The sequence below is a fragment of the Oncorhynchus keta genome, chromosome 2 (assembly GCF_023373465.1).
Source record: "Oncorhynchus keta strain PuntledgeMale-10-30-2019 chromosome 2, Oket_V2, whole genome shotgun sequence".
NCBI lineage: Eukaryota > Metazoa > Chordata > Actinopteri > Salmoniformes > Salmonidae > Oncorhynchus > Oncorhynchus keta.
The window spans coordinates 69,900,464-69,923,441 of record NC_068422.1 but is presented as its reverse complement, the minus strand read 5'-3'; the positions used below and the strand labels follow the sequence as shown (position 1 = coordinate 69,923,441).

General features: G+C 46.1%; 2 protein-coding genes across 2 annotated transcripts in view; one reads left to right on the top strand and one right to left on the bottom strand.

Moving 5' to 3' along the window:
- The window catches only part of LOC118359363 (cysteine-rich secretory protein LCCL domain-containing 2-like), a 32,717-nt gene extending 10,795 nt beyond the window's left edge, over positions 1-21,922 (top strand). Inside the window, 12 exon segments of the mRNA XM_052481680.1 lie at positions 2,598-2,716; positions 11,829-11,844; positions 11,846-11,962; positions 15,160-15,275; positions 15,760-16,022; positions 16,144-16,271; positions 16,360-16,490; positions 16,619-16,662; positions 16,776-16,848; positions 17,223-17,298; positions 18,869-18,999; positions 20,047-21,922. Of these exon segments, the coding sequence (XP_052337640.1) occupies positions 2,598-2,716; positions 11,829-11,844; positions 11,846-11,962; positions 15,160-15,275; positions 15,760-16,022; positions 16,144-16,271; positions 16,360-16,490; positions 16,619-16,662; positions 16,776-16,848; positions 17,223-17,298; positions 18,869-18,999; positions 20,047-20,098 (1,266 nt within the window). The 3' untranslated portion in view covers positions 20,099-21,922.
- Positions 21,923-22,207: 285 nt separating this feature from the next.
- On the bottom strand, positions 22,208-22,655 carry LOC118362864 (cytochrome c oxidase assembly factor 5). The gene has a single exon (XM_035743558.2). It carries the CDS (start codon positions 22,545-22,547, stop codon positions 22,320-22,322), a length of 228 nt encoding a protein of 75 aa, XP_035599451.1. The 5' UTR covers positions 22,548-22,655; the 3' UTR covers positions 22,208-22,319.
- Between the last annotated feature and the right edge of the window lie 323 nt (positions 22,656-22,978).

The window sequence follows — 22,978 nt, the reverse complement described above, 5'->3', positions numbered from 1 at the left end:
GCTAATATAATTGCAAAAAGGTTTTCTAATTATCAATTATCCTTGATAAACTTGATTAGCTATCAATTATCCTTGATAAACTTGATTAGCTAACACAACGTGCCATTTGAACACAGGAGTGATGGTGGCTGATAATGGGCCTCTTACGCCTATGTAGATATTCCATTAAAAATCAGTCGTTTCCACCTACAATAGTAATTTACAACATTAACTATGTCTACACTGTATATCAATTCAATGTTATTTTAATCAACAAAAAATGTGCTTTTATTTAAGAAAAAATACATTTCTAAGTGACCCCAAACTTTTGAACAGTAGTGTATGTACTGTAGCTTTAACTATCATCACCCTGACAGATACACTGTCAACACACTGTAAAGAGGCTCACTATTCACACACTACTGTAGCGCAACAACCTCTATTACATGTAGAATACATGGTGAAAGTGACGGGTTGGAAGTTGTTTCCCTAGCTGGAGGCACAGAGAGCTGATGAATAGCAGGTGCGTGGCAGGTAGCCTAGCGGTTCAAGCATTGGGCCAGAAAGCAAGAGGTTGCTAATTCGAATCCCTGAGCCGACAAGGTGAAAAATCCCTAATTCCGTCAGAGTTGATAATGGCAGACCCTGCTGGCCGTGACCCCCCCCCCAGTTGGGGTAGGCAAGAAACACATTTCCAGTTCACACATGTGCAATAGGACAAATATATTTTATCAGTAGATAGTACAGAGAGATGGAGGTAAACGTCAGCATCAGTCTGCTGCTCAGGAAATACCAAGCTCTTGTGTTTATGAGATATAATGTAGGTGAGTGTTTATAGACACATTTTACTACTGTTAGGTTTTGAACAAACAGAATAAAAACTCATGGACATCTAGAAAAAGCTCAAACCAAGTTTATTCACCCACTGGGTCATACAGCTGCAAAGACAAAGATAGGATTTACACAAGAATAATTATTTATACCCTCCTACGAGGCGCAGTCTACTCCTTACACATCTCGACAGCCAATACAGTAATTTCTTCTTTTTTTCACCTTTATTTAACCAGGTAGGCCAGTTGAGAACAAGTTCTCATTTACAACTGCGACCTGGCCAAGATAAAGCAGTGTGACACAAACAAAAACACAGAGTTACACATGGAATAAACAAGTGTACAGTCAATAAAACAATAGAGAGGGGAAAAAAAGTCTATATACAGTGTGTGCAAATGGCGTGAGGAGGTAAGGCAATAAATAGGCCATAGAAGTGAAGTAATTACAATTGAGCAACATCTCTGTTGCTAGTCAGGAACTTAATTGGTTCCTCTCACTGGTGTAGCCATGGCCCTGCCTGGTGCTAGAACTTTCCTGGGTGTGGAAGTATATGTGTGTGTAATAGGACGGTTCCTTCTCACTTCATCTGACCTGACCTCGGGCCGAATTCCTCGCTCCTCCCTAATCCTCAACTGTCCTACCTTAACAGTGACTGAAACCAGACTGTTTGCCCTTTGCCTCCCTCCTTAGGCTCCATGATATTTAACAATACCATGTTTTGACAGAATGTAAACTTTCTGCACTCCCCCTTGTCTCACTCAGTAACTTCCCCTACACCTAGGTTCTATCCACCCTACATTGACCCCAACATATTCATTCATTATACATGTAAAGTCATCAATAAGTTCTAGTATGGTAACATGAATAAGTATGTTTTCAAGCTAGAACCCAACACGACAACAATCTTCTCTCCTGGAAAAGATGAGCTCATGGTAGTCAACTGCTGGCAGCCTGGAGAGGAGCTGGCTTACTGGGAGGATAATTACACTGACTCTACACTACCTGCTGGGAGTCAGACACTGCAGAGAGGGGTGAATGAAGACAGGGTAGACCTCCCTCTGCCCTGCTTTTCTGTTCTCTGCCAGGCCTGGTTCTGAGGACAGGACTGGGGGTATAGCTGAGCTGGCATAGTCACGGGCATGCATATGTATGTGTGTGTATTTGTATGTGTGGTGGTGACCACCAATGGCCTGGAAATGTACTGAGGAGAGACACTGTGAGGTGCCACACTGTACCAGTGCTCTCTTCCCCCTCCTCCCCCATATCCGAGTGGTGAGAGTGGTGGCAGAGATGAGTTGCATCCCATCTTTCCACGTTCTTTTCCATGGGTAGAGAGAGAAACCCGCTCAGGAAATATGCCTAATTCAGCTGTGATTTCTGGGGATTTGTAGTGGAGTGGGGCCAGGTGATGCTCCACTCACATTTCCTGGGCTAAAGCTAATGTTTTACTTGTATCCAGATCAATTTCAGCTCCTTGGGAAGAAAGAGGGCTAGCAGAGGCCTACAAAGGTATCTTTTGGTTAGGTAGGTAGCTATGAGGAGACAGGAGGAGCAGTTATTATATGAAGGGGATCTACCTGGTGGCCTGATGTTAAAGCAGCTGGGGTAAGTCTAGCTGTGGTGATGGTCATGGATGCAGGTAGTTTTGATGGGTCTGTCTCACTGTTCACTGATCATATGTTGGAGTGTGTCACAGTGTGGACCCCTTTGCTGTCATTAATGTTACTGAAATGTGTGAGTTTTAGTGTTACAACTTTGTTCTAACAGTGTTATTTGTGTGTTTCCAGGTCTGGGATGATGAGCTGGAGAGGTCAGCCACTCACTGGGCAGAGGCATGCCAGTGGGAACATGGACCTAATGACCTGCTCATGTCCATCGGTCAGAACCTCGCTGTTCACTGGGGCAGGTAAGACAATATGACACACACGCATGCATACACACATGTACACTTCACACACACACACACACACACACACACACACACACACACACACACACACACACACACACACACACACACACACACACACACACACACACACACACACACACACACACACACACACACACACACACACACACACACACACACACACACACACACACACACACACACTTTGTGCTTTGTGCTGTCTGCTACCGAGTCTATGTGAGTCTGTAGTGTGGCTGTTGTGTGTGGATGTACACTGAGTGAACAAAACATTATGATGAACACCTGCTCTTTCCATGACAGACTGACCAGGTGAATCCAGGTGAAAACTATGATCCCTTATTCATGTCACTTGTTAAACACTTCAATCAGTGTAGATGAGAGAAGACAAGTTAAAGAAGGATTTTTAAGCCTTGAGACAATTAAGACATAGATTGTGTATGTGTGCCATTCAGAGGGTGAATGATATTTAAGTGCCTTTGAACAGGCTATGGTAGTAGGAGCCAGGCGCACCGGTTTGTGTCAAGCACTGCATCACTAATGTTTTTTTCATGCTCAACAGTTTCTCGTGTGTATCAAGAATGGTCCACCACCAAAAGAACATCCAGCCAACTTTTGGATGCATACGGGAGTGCAGCTCCCGCTTTTTAAAAAATATATTTTTTAATTTGACCCCTTTTTCTTCCCAATTTCGTGGTCTCCAATTGTTGTAGTAGCTACTATCTTGTCTCATCGCTACAACTCCAGTACGGGCTCGGGAGAGACGAAGGTTGAAAGTCATGCGTCCTCCGATACACAACCCAACCAAGCCGCACTGCTTCTTAACACCGTGCGGATCCAATCCGGAAGCCAGCCGCACCAATGTGTCGGAGGAAACACCGTGCACCTGGCAACCTTGGTTAGCACGCATTGCGCCCGGCCCGCCACAGGAGTCGCTGATGCACGATGAGACAAGGACATCCCTACCGACCAAGCCCTCCCTAACCCGGACGACGCTAGGCCAATTGTGCGTCGCTCCACGGACCTCCCAGTCGCGGCCGGTTACGACAGAGCCTGGGCGCGAACCCAGGGACTCTGATGGCACAGCTGGAGCTGCAGTACAGCGCCCTTAACCACTGTGCCACCCGGGAGGCAGCTCCCGCTTTTTATCATAGGTACACTTCAACTGTGAGAGACGGAATCTAAAACAAAACTCCAGAAAATCACATTGTATGATTTTTAAGAAATTAATTTGCATTTTATTGCATGACATAAGTATTAGATACATCAGAAAAGCAGAACTTCATATTTGGTACAGAAACCTTTGTTTGCAATTACAGAAATCATACATTTCCTGTAGTTCTTGACCAGGTTTGCACACACTGCAGCAGGGATTTTGGCCCACTCCTCCATACAGACCTTCTCCAGATCCTTCAGGTTTCGGGGCTGTCGCTGGGCAATATGGACTTTCAGCTCCCTCCAAAGATTTTCTATTGGGTTCAGGTCTGGAGACTGGCTAGGCCACTCCTTAGTTGCCCTGGCTGTGTGTTTCGGGTAGTTGTCATGCTGGAAGACCCAGCCACGACCCATCTTCAATGCTCTTACTGAGGGAAGGAGGTTGTTGGCCAAGATATCGCGATACATGGCCCCATCCATCCTCCCCTCAATACGGTACAGTCGTCCTGTCCCCTTTGCAGAAAAGCATCCCCAAAGAAGGATGTTTCCACCTCCATGCTTCACGGTTGGGATGGTATTCTTGGGGTTGTACTCATCCTTCTTCTTCCTCCAAACACGGTGAGTGGAGTTTAAACCAAAAAGCTCAATTTTTGTCTCCTCAGACCACATGACCTTCTCCCATTCCTCCTCTGGATCATCCAGATGGTCATTGGCAAACTTCAGACGGGCCTTGATATGTGCTGGCTTGAGCAGGGGGACCTTGCGTGCAAGGATTTTTTGCAGGATTTTAATCCATGACGGCGTAGTGTGTTACTAATGGTTTTCTTTGAGACTGTGGTCCCAGCTCTCTTCAGGTCATTGACCAGGTCCTGCTGTGTAGTTCTGGGCTGATCCCTCACCTTCCTCATGATCATTGATGCCCCACGAGGTGAGATCTTACATGAAGCCCCAGACCGAGGGTGATTGACCATCATCTTAAACTTCTTCCATATTCTAATAATTGCGTCAACAGTTGTTGCCTTCTCACCAAGCTGCTTGCCTATTGTCCTGTAGCCCATCCCAGCCTGATGTCCTTACACAGCTCTCTGGTCTTGGCCCATTGTGGAGAGGTTGGAGTCTGTTTGATTGAGTGTGTGGACAGGTCTTTTATACAGGTAACGAGTTCAAACAGGTGCAGTTAATACAGGTAATGAGTGGAGAACACGAGGGCTTCTTAAAGAAAAACTAACAGGTGTGTGAGAGCCAAAATTCTTACTGGTTGGTAGGTGATCAAATAATTATGTCATGCAATAAAATGCTAATTAATTACTTAAAAATCATACAATGGGCCTCCCGGGTGGCGCAGTGGTTAAGGGCGCTGTACTGCAGCGCCAGCTGTGCCACTAGAGACTCTGGGTTCGCGCCCAGGCTCTGTCGTAACCGGCCGCGACCGGGAGGTCCGTGGGGCGACGCACAATTGGCCAAGCGTCATCCAGGTTTGGGAGGGCTTGGCAGGGAGGGATATCCTTGTCTCATCGCGCACCAGCGACTCCTTTGGCGGGCCGGGCGCAGTGCGCACTAACCAAGGTTGCCAGTTGCACGGTGTTTCCTCCGACACATTGGTGCGGATGGCTTCCGGGTTGGATGCGTGCTGTGTTTAAAAAAATAATAATTGTATTTTTTTTACCTTTATTTAACTATTCAAGTCAGTTAAGAACAAATTCTTATTTTCAATGACGGCCTAGGAACAGTGGGATAACTGCCTGTTAAGAAGTGTTAAGAAGCAGTGCGCATGACTTTCAATCTTCGTCTCCGTACGGTATGGTAGCGACGAGACAAGACAGTAGCTACTAAAAAAAACAATTGGATACCACGAAATTGGGGAGAAAAAGGGGTAAAAATAAAATAACAAATATTTTAAAAATCCTACAATGTGATTTTCTGGATTTTTGTTTTAGATTCTGTCTCTCACAGTTGAAGTGTACCTATGATAAAAATGACAGACCTCTACATGCTTTGTAAGTAGCAAAAACTGCCAAATCGGCAGTGTATCAAATACTTGTTCTCCCACTGTATATATATATTTTTTATTATTATCGAGGAACACAAAGAAAGTACAAATAAAGTAAAAGAACCACAAAAAAAGATCTGCCAGTTACAGCACATCACACGTTCATCAGAGTAGTTACATTGACATCATCTTTGAATTAGACCATTTTCATGTATGAAACCCATTTTCCCCAGTATTCCTGACCTCTCTCCTGGTGAGTTATTAAAGCAAAGGTCATACGCTCCATGTGGTGTATTTCTCTTACAATGTCTATCCATTGTGTCACTGTGGGAGGGTCTTTTTGTAGCCATTTCCTAGTGATAGCCGTTTTACTGGCTGCCAGTAGGACCTTTTAAGAGGTACATTTCTCTATTGTGTAAGTTGACAGGTATTTCACCCAAGTACAAAGAAATCAATGTTTGTTCTATGTCAAATCCCATTATTTTCTAATGTTAGATCTTATTTCTCCCCAGTAAGTTTTGATTGCGGGGCAGAACCAAAAGATATGCGAGTGATCCACCTTCGATAGCCCGCATTCTCTCCAACACAAGGGTGTAGTGAGCCAGTCTGTTTTGATTTCAGTTTAAGTGTTATGAAGAAACGTATAACATTCTTCCAACAGAATTCTCTCCATGACCTTGAGATGGTGGAGCTTTGAGTCTCTAATATATTCAACCATGTTTCATCAGTTATTTCAATGTTAAGTTCCTCCTCCCGTTTCTGTTTAATATAGTTTGTTGATTGTTTCTTTGAGGATTGAATACCCAAGTAAAGATTGGAAATAGCTGCTCGAGGGTCAATCACTTTTATCTCCCTTAAGATATAGTGTCGTACTTGTAAGTATCTGTAAAAATCTTGTTGATCCAAGCCATGTTTTTTTACTTAGGTCCTGAAAGTTCTCTAGGTCCCCATTCCTTGTAATTGTACTGAATGATGTGATGCCTTTCTGCGTCCATTGTTTAAACCTGCTGTCCCGAGTTGCAGGGATGATGCTGGGGTTGTATACGGGCCAACTCAGCAGTTTGACCTCTGTCTAAATCATTTTGCTTAACTGCCCTAAACCATGTCTTCAGAGAGAAATTAATCCACGGATTTTGTCTATTGTATATTTCTATTACCATGTCCTTATTTCCCCAAACTGACTGTGTATCTCTGTCAAAGTAGTCTCCATGTCTTTCCATTTGGATTCGTATTCTGAATTGCACCAACACACCAGAGGTCTCAATTGGGCTGACACAAAATAATATTTTAAGCTCTTCAAACAGTATCTTAAATAATCCTCCTCCTCACCTCAACTCTACTGATAACTACGTTATTGAAGAAAAATATACTTTTTGTCCCTGTGATATGTGGTTGTCCCACCTAACTATCTTAAGATGGATGCATTAACTGTATGTTGCTCTGGAGAAGAGCGTCTGCTAAATGACTCAAATGAAAACATTTAAAACATGGACCAACATCCTTGTGAAAAGCTTTTGACACTTTGTAGAATCCATGCCCTGACAAATTGAGGCTGTTCTGAGGGCAAAAGGGGGGAGTGCAATTCAATATTAGGAAGGTGTTCATAATGCTGGGTATACTCAGTGTATGTATTTGTGTTGTGTGTTTGTTAGGGTGTTCAGAGCATTGCAGCCTGACAGTGGGGCTCTTTGGGTATGACAGTGGAGGGCTCTTTGTGTATGACAGTGGAGGGCTCTTTGTGTATGACAGTGGAGGGCTCTTTGTGTATGACAGTGGAGGGCTCTTTGTGTATGACAGCGGAGGGCTCTTTGTGTATGACAGTGGAGGGCTCTTTGTGTATGACAGTGGAGGGCTCTTTGTGTATGACAGTGGAGGGCTCTTTGTGTATGACAGCGGAGGGTTCTTTGTGTATGACAGTGGAGGGCTCTTTGTGTATGACAGTGGAGGGCTCTTTGTGTATGACAGCGGAGGGCTCTTTGTGTATGACAGTGGAGGGCTCTTTGTGTATGACAGCGGAGGGCTCTTTGTGTATGACAGCGGAGGGTTCTTTGTGTATGACAGCGGAGGGCTCTTTGTGTATGACAGCGGAGGGTTCTTTGTGTATGACAGCGGAGGGCTCTTTGTGTATGACAGCGGAGGGCTCTTTGTGTATGACAGCGGAGGGCTCTTTGTGTATGACAGCGGAGGGCTCTTTGTGTATGACGGCGGAGGGCTCTTTGTGTATGAGGGCTCTTTGTGTAGCGGAGGGCTCTTTGTGTATGACAGCGGAGGGCTCTTTGTGTATGACAGTGGAGGGCTCTTTGTGTATGACAGTGGAGGGCTCTTTGTGTATGACAGCGGAGGGCTCTTTGTGTATGACAGTGGAGGGCTCTTTGTGTATGACAGCGGAGGGCTCTTTGTGTATGACGGTGGAGGGCTCTTTGTGTATGACGGTGGAGGGCTCTTTGTGTATGACAGTGGAGGGCTCTTTGTGTATGACAGTGGAGGGCTCTTTGTGTATGACAGTGGAGGGCTCTTTGTGTATGACAGTGGAGGGCTCTTTGTGTATGACAGTGGAGGGCTCTTTGTGTATGACAGTGGAGGGCTCTTTGTGTATGACAGTGGAGGGCTCTTTGTGTATGACAGTGGAGGGCTCTTTGTGTATGACAGTGGAGGGCTCTTTGTGTATGACAGCGGAGGGCTCTTTGTGTATGACAGTGGAGGGCTCTTTGTGTATGACGGTGGAGGGCTCTTTGTGTATGACAGCGGAGGGCTCTTTGTGTATGACAGCGGAGGGCTCTTTGTGTATGACGGTGGAGGGCTCTTTGTGTATGACGGCGGAGGGCTCTTTGTGTATGACAGCGGAGGGCTCTTTGTGTATGACGGTGGAGGGCTCTTTGTGTATGACGGTGGAGGGCTCTTTGTGTATGACAGTGGAGGGCTCTTTGTGTATGACGGTGGAGGGCTCTTTGTGTATGACGGTGGAGGGCTCTTTGTGTATGACGGTGGAGGGCTCTTTGTGTATGACAGTGGAGGGCTCTTTGTGTATGACAGTGGAGGGCTCTTTGTGTATGACGGTGGAGGGCTCTTTGTGTATGACGGTGGAGGGCTCTTTGTGTATGACGGTGGAGGGCTCTTTGTGTATGACAGTGGAGGGCTCTTTGTGTATGACAGTGGAGGGCTCTTTGTGTATGACGGAGGGCTCTTTGGAGACAGTGGAGGGCTCTTTGTGTATGACAGTGGAGGGCTCTTTGTGTATGACAGTGGAGGGCTCTTTGTGTATGACGGTGGAGGGCTCTTTGTGTATGACAGTGGAGGGCTCTTTGTGTATGACCGTGGAGGGCTCTTTGTGTATGACGGTGGAGGGCTCTTTGTGTATGACGGTGGAGGGCTCTTTGTATGACAGTGGAGGGCTCTTTGTGTATGACAGTGGAGGTGGAGGGAGCTCTTTGTGTATGACGGTGGAGGGCTCTTTGTGTATGACGGTGGAGGGCTCTTTGTGTATGACGGTGGAGGGCTCTTTGTGTATGACAGTGGAGGGCTCTTTGTGTATGACAGTGGAGGGCTCTTTGTGTATGACAGTGGAGGGCTCTTTGTGTATGACGGTGGAGGGCTCTTTGTGTATGACAGTGGAGGGCGGTGGAGGGCTCTTTGTGTATGACGGTGGAGGGCTCTTTGTGTATGACAGTGGAGGGCTCTTTGTGTATGACAGTGGAGGGCTCTTTGTGTATGACGGTGGAGGGCTTTGTGTATTTGTGTATGACGGTGGAGGGCTCTTTGTGTATGACGGGAGGGCTGGAGACAGTGGAGGGCTCTTTGTGTATGACAGTGGAGGGCTCTTTGTGTATGACGGTGGAGGGCTCTTTGTATGACGGTGGAGGGCTGACAGTGGAGGGCTCTTTGTGTAGGTGGAGGGCTCTTTGTGTATGACGGTGGAGGGCTCTTTGTGTATGACGGTGGAGGGCTCTTTGTGTATGACAGTGGAGGGCTCTTTGGAGGGCTCTTTGTGTATGACAGTGGAGGGCTCTTTGTGTATGACAGTGGAGGGCTCTTTGTGTATGACAGGAGCTCTTTGTGTATGACAGTGGAGGGCTCTTTGTGTATGACAGTTCTTTGTGTATGACAGTGGAGGGCTCTTTGTGTATGACAGTGGAGGGCTCTTTGGAGGGCTCTTTGTGTATGACAGTGGAGGGCTCTTTGTGTATGACAGTGGAGGGCTCTTTGTGTATGACAGTGGAGGGCTCTTTGTGTATGACAGTGGAGGGCTTGTGTATGACAGTGGAGGGCTCTTTGTGTATGACAGTGGAGGGCTCTTTGTGTATGACGGTGGAGGGCTCTTTTGTGTATGACAGTGGAGGGCTCTTTGTGTATGACAGTGGAGGGCTCTTTGTGTATGACAGTGGAGGGCTCTTTGTGTATGACAGTGGAGGGCTCTTTTTGTGTATGACGGTGGAGGGCTCTTTGTGTATGACGGTGGAGGGCTCTTTGTGTATGACGGTGGAGGGCTCTTTGTGTATGACAGTGGAGGGCTGGACAGTGGAGGGCTCTTTGTGTATGACGGTGGAGGGCTCTTTGTGTATGACTGGAGGGCTCTTGTGTGGAGGGCTCTTTGTGTATGACGGTGGAGGGCTCTTTGTGTATGACAGTGGAGGGCTCTTTGTGTATGACAGTGGAGGACAGTGGAGGGCTCTTTGTGTATGACAGTGGAGGGCTCTTTGTGTATGACAGTGGAGGGCTGACGGTGGAGGGCTCTTTGTGTATGACGGTGGAGGGCTCTTTGTGTATGACAGGTGGAGGGCTCTTTGTGTATGACAGTGGAGGGCTCTTTGTGTATGACAGTGGAGGGCTCTTTGTGTATGACAGTGTGAGACAGGCTCTTTGTGTATGACAGTGGAGGGCTCTTTGTGTATGACGGTGGAGGGCTCTTTGTGTATGACAGTGGAGGGCTCTTTGTGTATGACGGTGGAGGGCTCTTTGTGTATGACAGTGGAGGGCTCTTTGTGTATGACAGTGGAGGGCTCTTTGTGTATGACAGTGGAGGGCTCTTTGTGTATGACAGTGGAGGGCTCTTTGTGTATGACGGTGGAGGGCTCTTTGTGTATGACAGTGGAGGGCTCTTTGTGTATGACAGTGGAGGGCTCTTTGTGTATGACGGTGGAGGGCTCTTTGTGTATGACAGTGGAGGGCTCTTTGTGTATGACGGTGGAGGGCTCTTTGTGTATGACAGTGGAGGGCTCTTTGTGTATGACGGTGGAGGGCTCTTTGTGTATGACAGTGGAGGGCTCTTTGTGTATGACAGTGGAGGGCTCTTTGTGTATGACAGTGGAGGGCTCTTTGTGTATGACAGTGGAGGGCTCTTTGTGTATGACATTGGAGGGCTCCGTGAGCAGGTGCCATTCCAGGAATCTGCTCGCTCGCGCTCTCACAGACCCCCTCTCTCCCTCTCTCCCTCTCTCACAGACCTCCTCTCTCCCTCTCTCCCCCTCTCTCACAGACCCCCTCTCTCCCTCTCTCCCCCCACTCTCACAGAACCCCTCTCCCTTTCTCTCTCTTCTGATGCCAACACCGGCCAGGGCTGTTTATCTCCCTCTCTGCTGCCAGTTTGTAGTCTCAGCACTTTTCAGTACCGTAAAAAGAGATGTTTACAATAAAGGACCATAATTGATTCGACAGGCTGTGGAGCCATGTTTAGTTTTTGTAATTTTTTCTCAGCATGGCTTGAGTTCCCCAGTGTTGGAGGGAAACAGACTGTGAGTGTGTCTGTGTGTCTGCTAGGTCAGAACCGGACTAATCAGTGGAGGCCAGAGGGGAGCCTGAGGGGAGGCTGTTGCAGTGCGTCTCAAGCCCAGCCAAAGCACCTGGCAGCCCCCTCAGATATCCCTCATGTGGCCCTGGCAGCTGGAGATCCTCCTGTATGAGCTCTCTGTGCTGCTGAGGCTGATGCTGCTCCCTCCGTGTCTACAGGTACCGCTCCCCCGGCCTACCACGTCCAGGCCTGGTATGATGAGGTGAAGGACTACACCTACCCCTACCAACATGAGTGCAATCCCTGGTGTCCCGACCGCTGCTCAGGGCCCATGTGCACCCACTACACCCAGGTGAGTCTTGGCTGGGGGAGAAAGGGGGTGGGGGTTCTGAGTTTGGAGCAAGTACTTCCCTCAACAGTTCTACAATGAACAGAAAACCACATTTGGATCTAATTCCATATGAAATTGTATTTTTACAGGTTTCCTTTGAACTAATATAGATGATCTGTGTATGAGCCTGTGCAGTGTTCAAGGTCATATGTTTCCTCTCTACCATCAGTATATAATGGACAGCACGTGACTTTTAAAGGTGATGCTGCTGCAGGTATTCAGGTCCTGTGTAAAAACAATGTGTTGCCTGCAGCCTCTTCAATGGGTGTCCATTAACTAAAAACAGGGGGAGTGCCTTAAACAGTGTGGTTACCATAGGACCACATGGGGGCACAGTAGTGTAGTGACAGGGGAAGTTATTTGCCGCCTCAAGAGCATTAAACCATCACAGCAGAAAGGGTGAAACAAAGGGGAAGAAAGAGAGATAAACGAAGAGGGGGACAAGAGGGGGACAAAGAGGGAGAATTGGCCTCCTCTCCTCATAGACTTTACTTTGTAGCTGGGATGGGTTTGTGAAAACAGCCCGACTCATCCTCCTGCATCTGCATACTTCACACGGGAAACCAGGTCACTAGCATCTGGAAACACTTCCCAGACACACCAATCATCTCTGTGTTTGACCTGGATTCATTTGAAGATGTAATGCAGGAATGGGGGGAACAATGCCAGGTCTGAACACCCTCTCCTTGTTTCTGCCTTTCATTTTCTAGGAATACTAGTGTAGCGTAGCATAGTTGGGGTCCAATCCCTACCATAACACTGCAAAGCTAGGTTATGCTAGCCCCTCCGGGTCAGTATCCTCATAGCCTCTCTCTGGGATGACACAGAGCTTTACCACAGGCTCCAGCCCTCATCACATCTCTGTGTATGCTGTAGTGGTGTAGCAGTGCGGTGTCTATGCTGAGTCATTGTCTCTAAGTCAATACTGCCTGTGGCCTCTCACTGGCCCAGGAAAGGGAAACACATTCCTGAAAGATGGGGGGAAGGAGAGTCAGAGAGAGAGAAATAGAGGGAAGAATTAGGGGTACAGGGGGAAAGATTGGTATTGGAGTCACGTAACAAGCTCTCAGTTGTAGGACTGCTCTGGTGTCAAATCCACAGGTGCTGCCTGTAGCTTACATTTAAGTAGTAAAAAAAAAAAACTCTATTACTATTTTTCACTTTTGTATTTGGCATTTGTTTATATTATTGTACTGCTTTGTGGAGGAGAGTTAGCAAGCAAGCATTTCACTAACGTATGCGTGCACGTGACCAATAAACTTTGATTTGATTTGATTGAACTAACTCTCCATATTGACAGAGGAAGTGGGTCTGTCCAGAGTTGTCTTTGTTCGGTCCGAGCTACTGCCAGTATCATTTATTTACATTATTAAACTGGATCATGAGAATGATCACAGAACGTTGCAGGAAACAAACTGTGGTCACACTCGACATCTCAGAGGCCCCATCAATCTGCCTCTAAACCCCAGCATGGGAGCCACTTCCTGTGGCAGTAATGAGGGATCTATGAGGGGCGAGAGGAGTGAGAAAAAAGAAAGAGAGAAGTCTACAGTGACATGGTGCTTCCTACCGATTTGTCTTTTATTTTATTTTTTATTTCACCTTTATTTAACCAGGTAGGCTAGTTGAGAACAAGTTCTCATTTGCAACTGCGACCTGGCCAAGATAAAGCATAGCAGTGTGAACAGACAACACAGAGTTACACATGGAGTAAACAATTAGCAAGTCAATAACACAGTAGAAAAAAATGGGCAGTCTATATACAATGTGTGCAAAAGGCATGAGGAGGTAGGCGAATAATACAATTTTGCAGATTAACACTGGAGTGATAAATGATCAGATGGGCATGTACAGGTAGAGATATTGGTGTGCAAAAGAGCAGAAAAGTAAATAAATAAAAACAGTATAAAAACAGTATGGGAATGAGGTAGGTGAAAAAGGGTGAGCTATTTACCTATAGACTATGTACAGCTGCAGCGATCGGTTAGCTGCATAGCTGATGTTTGAAGTTGGTGAGGGAGATAAAGTCTCCAACTTCAGCGATTTTTGCAATTCGCTCCAGTCACAGGCAGCAGAGTACTGGAACGAAAGGCGGCCAAATGAGGTGTTGGCTTTAGGGATGATCAGTGAGATACACCTGCTGGAGCGCGTGCTACGGATGGGTGTTGCCATCGTGACCAGTGAACTGAGATAAGGCGGAGCTTTACCTAGCATGGACTTGTAGATGACCTGGAGCCAGTGGGTCTGGCGACGAATATGTAGTGAGGGCCAGCCGACTAGAGCATACAAGTCGCAGTGGTGGGTGGTATAAGGTGCTTTAGTGACAAAACGGATGGCACTGTGATAGACTGCATCCAGTTTGCTGAGTAGAGTGTTGGAAGCCATTTTGTAGATGACATCGCCTAAGTCGAGGATCGGTAGGATAGTCAGTTTTACTAGGTAAGCTTGGCAGTGTGAGTGAAGGAGGCTTTGTTGCGGAATAGAAAGCCGACTCTGGATTTGATTTTTGATTGGAGATGTTTGATGTGAGTCTGGAAGGAGAGTTTGCAGTCTAGCCAGACACCTAGGTACTTATAGATGTCCACATATTCAAGGTTGGAACCATCCAGGGTGGTGATGCTAGTCGGGCATGCGGGTGCAGGCAGCGATCGGTTGAAAAGCATGCATTTGGTTTTACTCGCGTTTAAGAGCAGTTGGAGGCCACGGAAGGAGTGCTGTATGGCATTGAAGCTCGTTTGGAGGTTTGATAGCACAGTGTCCAATGACGGGCCGAAAGTATATAGAATGGTGTCGTCTGCGTAGAGGTGGATCAGGGAATCGCCCGCAGCAAGAGCAACATCATTGATATATACAGAGAAAAGAGTCGGCCCGAGAATTGAACCCTGTGGCACCCCCATAGAGACTGCCAGAGGACCGGACAGTCTGTGATGCTTTTCTCAGATCTCCATAGCCACCCATGACAGGCCCTTTCAAAGGCTACAGAGCTGCAGGGCTCCAAATCAAATAGTTTCAGCTAGTACAGTTGTCTGCACTTTTATGTGGAGCTGAGGAACTGTATCGGTGGAGATGGATGTATGGTCATAGAAAGAACAACGAGTCAGCAATGCGAATGTCCTTTTATAATAACAATGTTAATGGAAGTGTTGTCTTCTCTGCAGCTGGTCTGGGCCACCACTAGTCGTGTGGGGTGTGCAGTGCACGTGTGTCCCAGGATGAACGTGTGGGGGGAGATCTGGGAGAACGCTGTTTACCTCGTCTGTAACTACTCCCCCAAGTAAGACCAACTCACTAACGTTACTCTCATTTCCCCACTCAATCACATATCATGTCTCCAGTGTTCTGTTTTACATACTTCTTACCACCACATGGGGTGTTTACCTAATAACAAACGCTTTTGAGGGCACATGTCAGGGTATGAATTTGTCTGTCTAATGTTACAGTTAAAGTGTCTGTCTAAGAAGTATTTCATGACACATTGAGGCCATGCTGAAATTCCAGCAGAAGTTCAAATACAAAAATAATAAAGGAAGGGGAAAGAGAAACAGGTCCTAAGCAGAATGTTCCAGACAGACCTTGTTTCATTTCCAGAGGGAGAGCAGGAGGGTTTTCATTATCCAGCTGGACTCAGGGATTTAAGAGTGTGTGTGATCATGTGCAAAGAACACGTGAATAATTACAAGGCCATGTGCCGTGATGGCTGAGTGCTGATTAGTTTCCAGTCAGTCAAACTGACCACTGTGCTCCTTCCTCCTCCCCAGGGGAAACTGGATCGGAGAGGCCCCTTACCAACATGGGCGCCCATGCTCCCAGTGCCCTCCTAGCTACGGAGGAAGCTGCAGGGACAACCTCTGCTTCAAGGGAGACTCTCAGCGTTCTGAGACTGAGGATATGAACGAGGTGGAGAAAGCTCAGATTCCCATGTCACCCCGCACCTCTGCCAAGCCTGTCCCCAGACCCAAACCCAAGCCTGCTGCACCCAAGAAGCCCTCCACTCCCAAGGCTCCCACCAGCACTTTCCTGGGTGAGTTTGACCAGTGGGAATCGTGGTTGGGGGCTTTCAGAGTTGACTATTTGAATGTACTGTTTGGGAAGGAATGCCACTGAGATCCCTTATTGACCAGTCATTTATTTGTCTCCCACAGCCCAAAACATCAAGTGCGAGACCAAAATGCGTGACAAGTGCAAGGGAGCAACCTGCAACAGATTCAACTGCCCTGCTAACTGCCAGAACAAGAAAGGGAAAGTGTGGGGGACGCTCTTCTATGATGTGGTGAGTCTCACACGGAAGTCCAACATTTCACACTATACAGTTAGTATGCCTGAATGTGTTTCTAAGGATTATTTTTCTATTTTTCTAGCAATCAAGTATCTGTCGTGCTGCTATGCATTATGGCATCATCAATAACAATGGTGGTCTGGTGGACACTACAAGGAAAGACAAGTTGCCATTCTTTGTCAAGGCAACAAAGAACGGCATTGAGTCATTCAGGTAGATATTTCTGGTAGTCTTTATTTTCTGTCGTCATTCTGCCTGCTATGCTCATTCATGTTTTGTGAAATGAATTGATTTCCTGAAATGTAATGGTCTTCTCATGCCTGGCTTTGATCTCTTGACAGTAAATACAAAGCCGGCAATGCATTTGTGGTGTCCAAAGTGGAAAGTAAGTCACACTTTTTCCAGAATAAGTGGAGCATGCACACCCTTGTTTTTTAGTTTCTTCACCTGATGACTTTTGCAGCTGTTGATGGCGTATGTCTCCTCTCTGTACCACAGGACAATCAGTGGACTGCTATGCAACAGTGGCGGAGATCTGCCCCTTTAAGAAGCCCTACTCCAACTGCCCGAGGTGCCTAGCTCCTCTCCCCCCCACCATGTTTCACACGCAAAACAAGAAGTGATGACTTGTGAATTAAGGGCTTTGCTTTGTAAGCAAAATCTAATTAGAGTCAGATTCCTGCGCCGGGACAAATGCATTAAACCTCCATTACAAAACCACTGGAATCTCCTAAACATGCAGACTCTGCTAGAAGGAAGCGTCAGTCTTTCCTCTGTTCTCCAGAAGTTCCATGGGAAATGTGTCGGGGTTATTCATAACATGACATACATTACTTTTAGCTAAATGGCAAATTCTTGCATAAATCCTGCATTTCTCGTTGTTGCAACATAAACCGTGGGTCACCCATTCAATTGTAATGCAATCTCAATGTGTGTCTCCCTCAGAGTATTCTGTCCTGCCAACTGCAAGAACGAGCCATCCTACTGGGCTCCGGTGGTTGGGAACAGCTTCTACACAGATGTAAGTGCTGGACCTAGTCACTGGGTATACCAGAATGGCATCACCATGCCTGTCCTATCCTCACCATGCCTGTCCTATCCTCACCATGGCTGTCCTATCCTCACCATGCCTGTCCTATCATCCTGACCATGCTGAAAGGCTGAGAGGTCATACTGACAGAGGACAAAACGTTTGTCCCCACTGGGCCTGCCAGACAGATACACCTCAGTGTGTATGCTCCCCAGAGAACTGTATCTGACTGGAACACTGAGCAGATTTATGTTGGACGGCAGATGAGTGCGGTCTAGCCCCGTTGAGCACTTAAGAGACTGTGGCCTGAGGCGACCACGAGCAACTTCTGAATAGCGGTGTGAACATAGTTGGAATGGGAGCACTGGTGATGCAGGCCTGGTAATGGTCGCCAGTAATGTCTCTCCCAGTGCTGAGTTCGACCACACACAGCTGCTCAGCCCTGACTGGCGGATTAACTGACTCATAACTGGCCCAGAGATTGCATGCTTGAGGCCTGAGGTCTGAGGCAAGGGACTGTCAGGAGAGGGCTTTAGGACCAGTTTCAAAGAGGGAGGAGCAGGGGACACACTGTCACCTCCATTATTGTCACATCACCTCAGTTCCTGTCAGATCACCTCTTTCACTTCCTAATGACCTGAGGGTAAATCTCAAGTGATACACTATACTCCATACAGAGCGCTACATTTGACCAGAGACACATACAACTCTAGTGACAAGGAGTGCACTATATAGAGAATAATATGCCATTGGAGACACGCCATATGTCATTCTAAAATCACCTCTGACCTAAGTTGCAAGTTGCATGTGTAAGCTAATGTGAGACTGCAGTGGATGAAAGGAGTGAAACAAATAATGATGCTCCCTTGGGAACCATTTTGGACCTAAATTGACCCAGTTACATGAAGTTGATGTTTTAAGTGTTGTTGCCTCGAATGAACTTGTTGACTCTTGTTTTTCCCCAACATTATTTCACTTAGATGTAGTCCAACTAGACAGCAGTTTCCCAGAGATCTCAAACAGGGCCTAATGACTGTATTTTGTAAGGGCATAGCCTGATTCTAACACTTAAACACTCACGGTGCCAACACACAGCAAAACACAGCAGGAGAAGAGGAACAGGCCTATGTTGACATGACAGAAGTCCCTAGAAAGTGGCCTGAGTTACGCTGAGTGACACGCTGGAGCCAGACTCAGTGCTTCGGACTGGGGGACAGGAGGCACCATGCCCTGCCTCAGAACCATGTGTGGAGTGTACAGCTCTCTGCTGCTGTCTGTCAGCTGTAATCCAGAGTGGGGCAGCAGTTTACATCCTGATAATGATGTGCCTGGCTTCAGCCATGCTATTGTCATGCATATGTACATGTATAGGATTTGTACATATTGAATGCTCTGGAAACGAATACATTGACTGTATTTGGTGTGGCTCTGTGCACTGTATGTGCCTGTACTGTATCTAATACAAGAAGCATTACTGATATAGTGAAATGGAATAATAAGCCATGAGTGCTGTATCATGAGAGGTATAATGAACCGTCTCTTCTGATCCCCCCTCCCTCAGCGCTCCAGTATCTGCCGGGCAGCCATCCATGCCGGGGTGACACAAGCCGGCGGGGGCTACGTGGACGTCCTGGCCCTGGATAAGAAGAAGAGTTATGTTGGTGTCCTGAAGAACGGCATCCAGTCAGAGAGGTGGGTGCCTGCTCTTACCCTCCTCTTCCCCTGTAAAATACCCTTCCCTGCCCTCTCCCTACCCTTCCCTCACACACCCCTCCCCTGTCAGACAGAGGTCTAGTGCTCAAGCACGGAAGCAATTGGCGCCAAGTCCATGTTTGGCACACAGGGGTGCAAGAGTAATGGTGTGGTTTGGTGTGCGGACGGCCCACACATGAACTCTTTGCTTATTTTACCCGGATATTCAATGGAGTGTGCAAAGTGCTGCATGGCCAAAATCAGCTGAGCTAGAGTACAGTGGAATCTAATGCTGAAATCAAGGGTCCCCTACCTGGGAGCCTCACCTTGACCTTAGTGTGAGTGAGGACATGGGCTGTCAGTGACAGGGAACAGTATGGTATTACAACCATGGCCATACCCATCAACCCCTGGTGTGATAGAGACTGATCCAGAGGTTGACTTCTGTCCAAGTGATGAACCAGCTGTTAGGAAGTGGGGCGTACATGTAGCTGGTTGGGTGGACGGTTCTTTAATAAGGAGGAAATAATCACAGCCTATCCATTTACCCGGGGATGGAAAAGCTGTCGGCGGCTGACTCAGTGCTTCCCTCTGCAGGTAATTGCAGCCAATCTGATGCCAATGGGACGGGCATCATCCTGGCATTACTGAGATTGGCAGGCCTTCAAGGCCTCTCCACTACTGAGTTAATAACAAAGCCATCAGGCCCAGCACAATAGTGGTTGTTGGAAAGATCAGTCAGTCACTATAACAACATGGTTAACAATGAGCCAGTGTTTGAGTCATGTTTCCAGGTACGACCACTGTGATTACGCTACTCTTACTGTAGGATGTCATGAGCAACAGGCTGACTTGAATTGGAGCCAAAAATACATTTGGTCCACAAAACAACTGACTGACTTGACAACAATATGGTTTATATTATTTGAGTTTTTCTTAGATTTATGTCACTTTATCTTAGTAATGAGTTGAAAGGACACTGGTTAACTGTTTTGAGTTCATGAATGAATGCTCAATGTAACCATCTCTCTCACTTCTCTTTTGCAGTAAGAGCAATCCAGAGGGTGGCTCGTTCCGTGTTTTTGCTGTGAGGGAGTGAGTCTCCTCCATCTCAGGGCCTCCCACTCATTGGTTCAGGGACTAACAGGGTCCTCAATCTGCTCTTACTGCAATATGGGGGCAGGAAGTGCCCACAGGTTTGATGCCATGGCAACTCCTCCCATCTGTCTCTGTCCCCCACTCTGGGAGGAAGCAGAACTTTCCATTGGACCAACAGACACTTCTCCCTCTTAGCTAATAAACAGTATCTGACTGCTCAAAGTCGGTGGCTAAACATCACAAAGAACCCTTCTGTCTTCTCCTACCTTTCTCACCTTTAAACTCCAGATTATTTTTATAAGATACACAAGCGTTAAATGCAAAATGATGTGTAACATCATCCAGCTGGTGCTGGATCTCGGCGTCTTGACATGTAGTTAGGTTTCAAATCAAATATGTCATATTTGTGTATATTTTATGTTCTTAATACAAAAGTGAATCATTGGTCTCCATGCACAGGAATGTATATTGATCACTGTATTTAATCATTCTGTACAGATTTCATTCATTCATTTTCTTCTTCTTAAATGGCTGTATATTAACAGTTGTATATGTGTTCATAGTGTATGTTGTAGCTTGTCTCTGCTTTCCTAACACATTAATGCTTTCATCGTTGTCTTTACCTTTGGCGGAAAGGCCATGGTGCTTGAGTTAGGAGAGGATCTGTGTTTGGCATGCTGGACGAGCTCACAGTGGACAGACAGGCAGACAGAGACAGACCGACTTAGGGGTTGCGTAGGAAGGGAAGGGGAATGAGGAGGAGGGGAAGGCATACCTCCAAGGAAAATAAACCTTTCCTGAAGACAGCTTGTACTTGTTCCAGTGTCAATAATGTTCAGACGATCTGGTAAAGGTACAAAAACATTGTAGCAATATTCTGTCCACTGTGAGCTCAGGAAGGCAATGGGAGCTTGTGTGGGCAGGGCTTTCAAAAGGGTGGCATATCTGGCTTCATCTGAGGACATTCACAGATGAACAATGTTCTTGTTTGAAAAATGATTCTGTATTTATAATAGCTGACTGCTTTCTTCCCCCCCTTTCCTCTCTTGATGCCATGTGTTTTGATTTAATAATATAAATACTGTACAATAGGTTGAATTTGTCCCCACTTAAGACAGTTGAATGTTGTAGGTTTTGTAGAAAGAGGGTCTTATACAGTCCAGTGTGAGAAAGGTGTGCCAGGTGTTCCTATCAGCAGGCTTAGCTTCAGTTAGGATTCATGACTAGGTAATGATTTGTAAAATACACAGAGGATGCAGAACATGGATCTGTTTAAACCACTCATACCCATGAATGTAATAAATAGTTACTTATCCAGAAGGAAGGCACACAGAGGCAGAGGCAGAGGCAGGCTTCAATTGGGGAATATCCTCTTAAATGCTGAGACTTTGTCGTGAGAGCAGAGTAAATCTATGTAAATTGATGCTGGAGGTTTTGGGTCTCCTAAAGAATGACATTAGGTATCCTCTATCTATCCCTAGGCTAGACTGGACAACAGTGCAGCCATTCTCTCTTTGTTTTAGTTTTCATCTTTCTACTTTTCTTTTAGGCTACCTCAGTCTTGTCGCTGCGCTAGGTTTGTAGTACATTGGGAAATCTTAAGGGAAATGTTAATGGTTTGTACAGCTTTGGAAATGGAGTGTAAATACTTTTATTTGTCTTTTCTCAACTGTTCTCTATGCTGTAAATGTATCTTTCTAAATATATGTGATGTGTTATTTTGTTTGTTTGTCTAGTTTGTATGGTGTTTATAGGCATTGGATGGGTTTTGTATTTTTTTGGCACAATTTGAAAATAATTAAAGTTTGAAATATTTAGAATATAAGTTTATTTTTTTTGTTCTTTTTTGTTTTCTTTGTTTGTTGTTCAATGACACATTTATTACACACAGTTGTTCAAAACAGAGGCCCAATTTAGCAGTCTGTCAATCATCAGAACAGCCAAGGGGAGAGCTGACAGTCCTGCTTTAGAGTTCCTTGAAGTTCGCTCATTTCAAAACATGGAAACAGAAGAGCAGCCCAGCATTCTTCCACACACTTACAAGTGTCTATGCTTTGAATTGTGGTAGGCCTATTCACAGACTCACACATCACTTCAGGAGGTAATAAGTCAGCATAATAAAACACAACCCCCATTTGGACCCCTTTAAGTTAGTTTTGCTACTATTCACAATTAATCATTTCAGTGCTGTGAGTATTGCAGAGATGTTCAACTTTGGTCCATTAGTAGCCTTTCCTTCCCCTGAATCTGGACCGGTTATCTAACATGGACCTCTTGCACTCGAAGAAAGAGGTCTGCAGTGCCTTACAGTGGCCCTCCTTCAGACACTGACTGGGCATCTTCCCCTCCTTTACAACGCAGTCGTGTTGAAGGAGACATGCCTTGAAGTCCTCCCTGATTCCCGAGCAGGCCCTGCCATCCTCCTCTTTGTCCTCGTAGAATTTAGGCATTGTGCTGCACTTACATTTAAGACAATTACGCAAGAAATGTAGATTTGAAGAATATATTTAACTACAGTATGTTACATGAACATTGTAATGCAAGCCACCATATTTCAGAATATAAGTTTATTTTGTACACTGGATATAGTATGATACAATATGTACATTTTCCTAGGTAGTAGAAACATGTTCCTATAGCAATTTAGCATAAATACTTATTTCTCAACAATCCAAATACAACAACACATCTTGAGCCAGATCACATGACTGGAGCAGTCAGGTGACATGACAGGCATGCTGAGTAGTGATGGGCATTCCTGCTCTTTTCAGTGAGCTGGCTTGGCTCAGCTCACCAAAAAGAGCCAGCTCTTTTAGATCCCAAACGGTGCTTTAAAAAAAAAAAAGGTTGTATTTTTTCAAGTCACACAGTTTGCGATAGT

Excerpts from the sequence above, each read along its gene's own strand:
- LOC118362864 (XM_035743558.2), bottom strand. The coding sequence starts at position 22,547 with ATGCCTAAATTCTACGAGGACAAAGAGGAGGATGGCAGGGCCTGCTCG.